The 9,983-nt window shown below is 45.5% G+C and overlaps 1 protein-coding gene across 1 annotated transcript in view; it reads left to right on the forward strand.

Moving 5' to 3' along the window:
* LOC108574330 (doublesex- and mab-3-related transcription factor A2) overlaps window positions 1–3,426 on the forward strand; it is a 39,446-nt gene extending 36,020 nt beyond the window's left edge. Inside the window, exons 5-6 of the mRNA XM_017936901.1 lie at window positions 125–422; window positions 3,107–3,426. Of these exons, the coding sequence (XP_017792390.1) occupies window positions 125–422; window positions 3,107–3,426 (618 nt within the window). The remainder of the gene's footprint in view (window positions 1–124; window positions 423–3,106) is intronic.
* The last annotated feature ends 6,557 nt before the right edge of the window (window positions 3,427–9,983 follow it).

Here is a 9,983-nt window from a genome sequence, read left to right on the forward strand (position 1 = left end):
ACGAAAGAATCGATGTTATCGAAAACTTGGAAAAGATCACTCAAAAATCATTAACTTTATCCGACAAAAAACTTGAATAACAGCAAAAATAAAATAACAATAGCCGTTTCATCCTCTGTTCCAGGCTGCGGCGACGGCGGTGCACTTTCCCCCGTACGCGCCTCTTTACGGTCCAGCAGCGAGTTCGCTCTACTGTTCACCGGCGTTGTACCAACACCAACATCACCATCACATGCCGGAACCGCGGGAGATTCAAATGCAGATGCAGATGCAGAACATCCAACAGAGCTGCGGGCTTCAGTTGCAGCAGCAACACCAGCAGCAACAGCAACAGCAGCAACGATCCCCCGTGGACGTTCTGCTTCGAGTGTTTCCGGGAAGGCGTCGCGCGGACGTCGAGGCTCTGCTGCACCGGTGCAAAGGTAGGCGATGTGCAATCCGATATCCACGGGCATTTTATTCGCGGAGAGACAGAACACGACCCACGTTTTGTTGGTCGGTGATTCTCTGTTTTTTCTTTTCTTTTCTTCTTTTTCCCTTCTCTCGAGATCACGCGGTGGTCGCGTGGCCCCGAGATGCGGGAGGACCCCGTTCTCGAGTTTCCGTTCGAGTATCTCAACCCCTTCGCTCGCGAGACTGGGTTCACGGGTTTGATTCTTGGAATACGCGTACACCGCGAAGAAAGAGATTGCGGAGAAATAATGTCCGACATTTTTACGAACGGGGGATGAAATTTTCATTTAGGGTAATTCCGGGAGAGACGGACCGGGCAAGTATTTCCTACATTATCCGCCGTAGTCAGTATTCTTTTGTTTTACGGAAAGCGATCGAGCGTGGCTCTCGGTGCTCTTTGTTTCATATCTAGCGGATGATGTAGGACAGAGCTGCTTAACTTCTTGCTCACGAGCAAATTTCCCCTCCCGAGGTTCTCCTACTATGCGACTGAGATGATCTCGCTCGAGTCCTCCCACCACAACTCCAGCAATAGTTTTTTGGTACGAAACGATTGGTACGAACACGCAGAATGTGTAACATAAACAAAAGGCAGTCGCTGGAGTTGCGGTGGGAGGACTCCTTCTCGCGTCCTCCCGCCGCGCCGCAACTCGAGCGAGATCATCGCAGTCTCATAGTGAGGGAATCTCGGGAGGGGAAATTTGCTCGTGATCAAGAAGTTAAGCAGCTCTGATCTAGGAAATACTCGGCTGGTCCGTCTCTCCCGAAATTGCCCTAAATGAAATACCGTGTGCGTTCTGAAACTGTGCAGAGCTCAGGATTTTGCCCCTGGAAGGAAGTCTGTCCACCTTCTCCAATACTTATTGTCGTTATCGGCCTGACCGATAACATCGACGTATCGAATCGTAGAAAATTGCGCGATGAGAGGTGCGCACGAAACGCCCGGCGGGCGGGATAAGTGCCCGTCTTGCCCCCGAGCTGCCCCGGGGGCAAACTTCTGAGCACCGCGGGGTATTTTCTGCTAGCAATTATCCGAACACTTGTGGAACGTTAAAAATCGCTTGGTACCGAAGGGGTTGATACTTCGAAGGTTCGACGATAAACCTAACGTAACGTCACTTGCTGTAAACATATCTCGCGTTTCTAAGTTTCTCGTGTCACCCGTTAGACGAGATTTCCTTTCTTCGTTTGCAATCTCTGGCTGTCTAATCTGTTCCTTCTACACCCGAATAATTTTCCACGATATACTTCTGAAACGTCGACGAAAAATTCCACACCGACTGTAATATTGGGTCGTCCGGAAAGTTCGTAGCGAAATGTAAGAAAAATTCAAACTGACGTATCTCTGTTTCTAATTGAGACAGCGACAAAAACCAAAAGGTATTTTACTCGTTATTCGAAGATAAATCCGGTGTACCCCAAAAATTACTCCTAAGGAGCGTTGCCACGAAAAATTCAACATCCTTGCTCCACTGCAGAGAACATACCCGACTAGAAATTTCAATTAGGCAGATATTAGGTCCGCATTAGGCTAGTCTAATTTGCCTGTTAGGCGGTATGTAACGCGGAATATTCACGATCGCCTAATTGGGAAAGCTGCGTTAGGGCAGCATTAGGCTTTCCCATTGAGGCCAACCGCATTAGGCCCATATTAGAATAGCTTTATTAGGCTGTCATTGGGAGACATTAATGAAATCTCACGAGGAATACCTCATCAAGACACTGTATGGATTAAGTTCTAAAAACTTTTATCTTGTTGAAAGCTCACACGCAAGCGTACGTCCCACACTGAGATGTCTGTAAATATTCATACATATAAGTTTAAGAGCCCCGCTCCACCTAATTTAGGCGTGCGCTCGGCCACCCCTATTTGGGCCACGTATGGCAACTGTTAGGAATACCCAACTTAGGCATACATCATTCCTTCCGAATTAGGACCTAATGCGGTAACGATTAGGCTTGCAGCATTTAGGTGTGCCTAATCCTTTCCGCATTAGGCCCACATTCGTCTTTAGGTATGCCTAACTGAAATTGTAGTCGGGTAGCTTCGACTTATATCCATCTCTATTCATCTTACGAATAATTCGAGCAGCACCTTGGAGTCACCTTTAACACTTTGCTGTCGGGCTACTTTTCGCGCGTCTTACATCTGTAGCGGGCAAACCCGAGCAAATTCACAAAGTGAAAAAATCCAAATCAATTTCATCTTCTTCCGAGTCACTACTAGAACGAAAACGATTGCGATTTTTCACAGGCACAGTGTCGCTATCTTCTGAGCAACAACTGTCCGAAAATTCACTATCGTTGCAAGAATAATCTGACGATCTATCAGCAAATATTACGTTTTCATCTCTTTCAGTACCGCTCAAATCCATTTCGGCAATGGATAAATTTATGAAAACACGAGAGAGAGTGAGCGTGAGCCCTGACAAGTCTCCCGCTGTCGAGCGTCGGTATGCTTCGGACTAGAAAACTAGTCTCCCGACTAGGAAAATACCGTTTAACTTTCGTTACCACGTCAATTAGAAGCAGAGACACGACGGTTGAAATTTCGCTTAGAACTTTCCGAACAACCCGATACACGCTGAAAGCAAAAGCAACAAATTGTACGTAAACGAAGAGAAGTTTGGCAATAGGTATCTGTGTCCCTTAGGCGACGTGGTGTCCGCGATGGAGGTGTTGGTCTGCGAGGACAGTCTCCAACCGAAGTCAGCGTTCTCACCTTTGGCTGGCGCGCTGGCGTCGGCCGCCGCCGCATCCGCCTCTGTGTCCGCCGCGTACGCGAGTCGCGCCGCGTACTGCACCACTCCCATCCCCTCGACCAGACACAGGTTCCTCGCTGCGCCTTACGCCGGCACCGGTTACCTGCCCACGGTGATCAAGCCGCCCAATCAGAACCTGCACACGAACGGCGACGCCTATCGGGAAACCAGTCCCGACGACGCCAGCGACAAGACCAGCTACTCCGAGTGACCGGACGACGCGCAGGCCGCCACCTGGTCTTACCTGCAATAGCAGCCTATCGAGGGAAGGGACGAGGAAATGGCGCGTTCGAACATTTATATCTCTGCAAGATTGTACCGCGTAGGATCGCAGTTCTCTTCGGGAGAGATTTCGAGAGTTGAACGATGATTCGACGTCGTTCTCAAGTCGAGGAGGAAAATTGGAACGTTCGAGATGACATTGCCTCTCTTTGGTGGAAGATTACTACGCGAGGGAGGTTCTCCGACGAGAGTTGAAGATTCGCGGTCGTTGCGATCTGTTCGACGATCACTTGTCTCTTTTGGAGGATTACCACGGAGGATCGAGGGTTTTCCGAGGGGAGATTTTCGAGAGTTAGAGGATGATTCGAGGTCGTTGAGCGAGCTTCTTCCGAAGGAGGGCAGTCGAGAGTAGAGGTTAATGTGATAACGGATATGCGAAGGAATCTGGGCGAATTTATGAAAGAGTTCGAAGTGTCTTCCGCGAGAGGGATCGGAGAGGTGAACGGTGATAAGGTATGGCAAGAAATCTGGGAGAATTTACAAATGAGAAGATAACTTAATTTCGTTGTGCACTTTTCCAAACTGTTCGAATTTTCCCGCGGCAGAAGACTCCGATGGGGCAACTGAAGAAGAATAGGTGTATCTTAATATCCGACAATTCTCACACCGAGAATCCTAATAACGAAAAAATGAATTTTCCAAGCTTTCCACTGGAAACTTAAAAATTCGGAGGACTCGAATTCTTTCAATTCCGACTGATAAAGAAAACTGATCCCGCAAGCCTTTCTCGAATGCAACTCAGACACGTTGGAAAACCCCAGATTACTCGAGAAGAAATGAAAATTCTTCGAAAAAGAAGATCTCCGTCGTCACGTGTCTCAGTGTCGAGAACTTTCGAATCGAGAATTTTCCAAAAGAAAACAAACCAAGAAACAGTGTGTGGCCAGTAATTCACTGAACAGTTGATACACAGTTTCGTTATTTGACGAATAATCACGAGAAGAAGAAGCCTCGTCGTAACGATATATCTTTATACATGTGTAGATAAAGCGACTTAACGAAGTATGTGTGTAGGGTAACGTTCGAGCCGGACAAACCGAAAATGAGAAGAAGAGAAAAACGGAAGCAAGGATTGTATCGTCACGATTGAGAAGGGAGAGAACGATGATAATTAACGAACGAAAAGTGCGGCTTCGGGACAATAGAGAGGAGGAGAGACGAGGGAGAGATAGACCTGTAAATACGCGCGAATCGCTTTAGCCTAATCGTCGTCGTTGCAATTATACCGGAACAGCTACGTCACGGAGTATGTTTTAGCGAAAGTGTTACAGCGAATTATACCTAAACGAGAAAACGACAAAAAGGAAAAAAAAATAAAATACGATTTTGCGAAAAGATGAAAAAGAGAAAAAAAAAAAATCACGGAGATGGGAGATAAGAGAGTTCGTTCTTTTTCCTTTCTGGTTACGAGGAACGCGCGAACGTATTAGACACGATCGAATTATACATAAGTGTTTGCCTGTAAGTATCACGGCTCTAAAAGATGTTTAGATTCTCGCCCGGCGAACGGATGCCGTCGCTCTTTGTAGTTACCATATGTTATCCGATGCAAATGTATAGACGGATTATGAGAATAATAAATAAGATATTGATACTCCATACGTGGCGTTGGATAATTGTATATTTGCTAATTTTTCATTTTATCCACACCTTTCCGCAGCCCTTTGTCACCTTTGCGCGGAATGGAACGAGAGATCGTCCTTTGACGAGGAATTTATCGAAGGCTTTTCAAAAATTTTCCAATTAGTGGAGGTGATTCGGAGCTTCGCTTCTGTTGCGATAGTGTGGGAGTGAGAGTGAGAGCGAGGGTGAAGGAGAGAGAGAGAGCCGCATGGTGTGTGTGCGTGATTCGCGACTTGTAGCGCGATAATTTGCCCATGAAACTTCACCGTCTTCGGGACGGATTTTCCACATTATTGTAGGAGTGAGAGTGAGAGCGAGGGTGAAGGAGAGAGAGAGAGAGAGAGAGAGAGAGAGCCGCATTGGCAGTGTGTGTGATCCGCGACTTGTAGCGCGATAGTTTGCCCATGAAACGCGGATCACACACACACACACAATGCGGCTCTCTCTCTCTCTCTCTCCTTCACCCTCGCTCTCACTCTACTCCTACAATAGTGTGAGAAAATCCGTCCCGAAGACGGTGAAGCGAGCATCTTGAAGCCAGGTCCAGCGCTTTGGGTTTCTCCCTGGGCCTGTTCGCGTACAGGGCAAAAACGCCATTGTAACACTGCTTTTAGGAGCAAAATAATTTTTATTCATAGCAATGTATTTATAACTTTTCCATGAACGTATTTAATTAAACATTAAAATTAATATTTTAATGTTTCAAGCCCAGTTTAAATATGAAATTTTGTGGCGGGTGACTTAGAATTCTGAGTACAGAACTGAAGACAGAATAGAACAGTGTTGATAACTCCCGGGGTTTCCACAATTTTCCAGAATCTTCCGTATGTGAAACAGCAAAGTGAACGTTTCTTACCCTATAGGTATAGAGAAACGTTCACGATTCCCGTAACGAAAAATTGTTCCATCTGTGAAATGAAGGATAATTCGTGGTGGCAGATGAAAAACGAGGGTTCGATCGAATTATCGAACAGAGCGGGCTATGGAATGGAAAAACGTAAGTTTCGCCGGGAGGGACAACTTCCACTTGGTTTCAGATCCTTCGACGTGAACACGGGGTGAACAGAAGAAGAAAAAGGTATCGGATGTCGGATACAGTTCGCAGGTGCAGAAGGATAAGAGAGAGAGAGAGAGGAGCCTGAGGATCTTTGAAATCGGATCGGTTTCATGCTCGACGAACGACCCAGGTTCCGCGAGCAGTCGATTTCCTGCGAATGGATTCCCGACGACGCGGCTAATCGATTTTGCCACTCAATTTGCGGTCGCGACTCTCGAAAATCGTCTGTTCGTTCCTATCGGGTTGTTCAACCACTTACAGGCGCGCCATTTTGTCTCCTTGAAAATTTTAAGGTTAGTCTTTGTAAATCACACTTCTATCTTTTCACTGCTTTAATTATATCCTTAATTACCTATAACCTAACCTGAAAAATTTTCAAGTTAACCTTTTAACCTGCAACAAAGCGTCAGGCTCGTGGCAGAGATTCTTGTCAAGATATGAGAAAAATAGTTATATTAATTGAAAAACTGAATTGCAATCCTAGCTTTCGTTTTAATTTGTAAGATCAAGGATTCCTAAATGCAATTGATCCGTAACAGGTTAGCTTTCGTTACCTGACACAGTACTGAAACATTAAATGGCGGACGCTTGGATGCACAGTCAGAAAAGAAATCATAGGTTAAGGGGCTAATCTTCGGAAGCGATAATTACGAACAGTAGTGTGATTTTAGAATAGGACGACAATTTTATACACGCAACGTTACAATAGGACTTCTTTGAAATGCAAATAGAAACATAAAGGTTAGGTCCCCTGTTATCCATATTTCGTACTCTCGTTTTATTTATTCATCGTTACACGATTACATTACCGTGGAATATGTTGCGAGAAGCGGTGACTGGGGTGAAAACTTGCTTTGTTTTAGAACATTATTAAAGGTGTTATTCTAGAAGATACACTCTTTAATGTCTCTATGCTATTACAGCTCTAAGACTCGCTCCCATGGCCTGCCTCGTTTACTTCTAGGCCACACACACACAATCGCACTCTCGTTTTCCAGAACATTCTTCTATTTAAGATTAGGCGATGCTCACCTTCGCAAAAACGCGTGTCGACGATCGAGGGATTCCTAATTATTAATTTCTTCCAATAGCTCGGATTCCTACATCATTACCACCTAATTTCTTTCTATCCAATAATTCGTACATTTCTATAATAATCACAATTTACCCGTCGAGATCTAAAAAAGAATCATCCAAAACTCTTTCTTTCCCGAATGAAGAGTAGTCGAGAGAATCGAAAGAACGAAAATTTTCACGTTATTACAGAAAGTGCAAAAAAATGTTCCCCGCCCCCGATATCTACCTAATACACGCCTAACCTACGTACTGAAAGAGACATAGAAAAAGAAAGAGAGACAGAGATATACATATGACAAGGTATGTGTACCGCGTAGTATTAACGTCGATGGGGGGTTGTTGCACTCTGACTGCTGGAAACCCCCGGGCCTCTGGTCCAAGGAAAGGGGAAGCCCATTATGCTCCATTATGAATGGTAACCAGTAGCCAAAGGAGGAAACTCCACGGGGTGTCGATATATTGCCACCCTTGGAGCCAACCAACCAGCCAGCCAGCCAGCCACGGCTCGTAAATAATAAGCGGGCATTATAATGCAACGGAGTGCACCACCACCGCCGCCGCCACTGCCGCCGCCGCCGCCGCAGCCGACGGTACAAATTGCTGGCTATATAACGGCGGTCGCGTGTTTAGCCATCGACCTTACCGGATATATGCCTTGTAGAGGGCAATCGATTATCGGTATTTCATCGATACCGTGTATACCAGCGAGCTTGGCTGCCGGTGCACAAGCGTAACCTGCCCGCCACTCGTAATTATTCCGAGTTCAACCGTGAGAAAGTGATTTTATTTAGCAATACCACAGGGTAGGAGGAGGGGTGGAGGTAGTGTTTCAGTGGTTAGCGGTTTCTGCACCGTTTTTTCTTTCTTTCTTCTCGATGCTACGCGATAAATGTGTAGAATTTTCCTTGTCGTAGAGACGGAGGAGAGATTTTTCTGGGACAAATTGTTAGGAGAGTTTCGTACAGGACTGCTGTGAGTTAGGAAGGTATAGAGGAGTTTGGAATTTTTGAGACTTTAGAGTAATTTCGGGAGAGACGGACCAGGCAAGTATTTCCTACATCATCCGCCAGATGTGGAAGAAAAAACACACTGTGAGCCACGCTCTATCGCTTTCCGTAAAATAAATGTAAAAAAAAAGAATACCTACGCGTTCCACGTACGGCGGATAATGTAGGAAATACTTGCCTGGTCCGTCTCTCCCAGAATTACCCTATAGATAGAGAATTTGTGGGAGGATCGATGTTGCAAATTGGAGATATAGGTTTGCAAATTTTTTGGGCAGTGGTGTGTATGTATCTTTGTTCGCTGTGCTGTAATTGAGAAATGACTGATTGCGGGTGTAATACTCTTTGTGTACGAGTGTAACGGGTGTCTTGTTACTTAGAAATAGGAGTGTATCTGTTGGAGTGAAAATTAGAAGAAACAGTGGATGCTTTTATTTACTCGAACAGGAACGAAACGCGCTGTGATGCCCGGTTTGCTCCAATTCCTCGGAACTAGGAGCAGATATTGGGGTGTCGCTGAATTAAAACACTTAAAGATCGTCGTTGCGTAGAAACAGAACTTTATCTGCGCATGGTAAAACAGAGAATAAACGCGGAAATGGAGAAAATAGGGCTATTTAAGGGTTCTGCAAAGATGGACTTTGGGTTGCGACTATGCAGGAGAGTTGGAAGGTGAAGAGTCCGGTATGAGTAATGATGAAAGTGGGTGACTAGTTGTGAATACAGATAAAACTAAGGACTAAGATGAAAATATCTGAGCGTGTAACAGCGCGAATCGTATAGCGGCTGATCAAGAAATCACATCTTTTATGTAATGTCAGATGCGTGACTAGACGTCGCTTGGGTTGTTCGGCCGTACCGACGAGCCGAACGATACATCGGTACTCCCAATAGACCAACACGTCCTAAAAAGCGAGGTCTTAGCCGGCACAAAAATTACTTTGCTACACCCAAAAACTCGACGCTTCTCACACCTGAACACCGCATGACCTATGATAATAAACAGACCTTCGACATCACCAAGCAATGTAACAAATGTAAGAACGAATTCCCCACTTTCACACCACCACCAGACACACCCCAAACACACCGAAAAACCAATCACCGCACACTTCCACCACCTGCGACAGCTTCACACCACCAATCGCAACACACGCGTAGTTTATAAAATAGCGAACACCACACGACACGACACACAATTCTCCTACAAGTAAGGTCAGACATTTCGCGCATTGTACACGTTTCTCAAATGTACAGTTTAACGACAAGTTGTTGTGCGTTAACTATCAATCTACCGTGCACTACCCGAGTCCCCTATCCCTGGTAGACTCCTTAGACGGTTTGACTCGAAAAGAGGGACGATTAACATTTCGCGACCAGGCTATTGCGATTCGTAACAGTGGGTATTCTGTAGCGTAGTAAAATGACCTTTAACATTTCGCGACCAGGCTATTGCGATTCGTAACAGTGGGTATTCTGTAGCGTAGTAAAATGAAAGGAAGATTGATAATTTGGCTGTAACTGAAACAACGCGTAGTATTAAAGCGTTCTCCAACGAAACTGCCCCCCCGTCGGACTCTCCTCTCGAGTATTCTCAGCTAGATACTCGCGGCGCTAACGTGAATCGCTTTGTATCGCGGCAGCGAAGGCAAGCGAACGAAAGAAGGCAGGAACGAAAAAACAAGCGAAAAAGAAAGAAAAATAAATAAATAAAAATAGAAAAAC

This window comes from Habropoda laboriosa, unplaced genomic scaffold (assembly GCF_001263275.1).
Source record: "Habropoda laboriosa isolate 0110345459 unplaced genomic scaffold, ASM126327v1 scaffold176, whole genome shotgun sequence".
Taxonomy (NCBI): Eukaryota; Metazoa; Arthropoda; class Insecta; order Hymenoptera; family Apidae; genus Habropoda; species Habropoda laboriosa.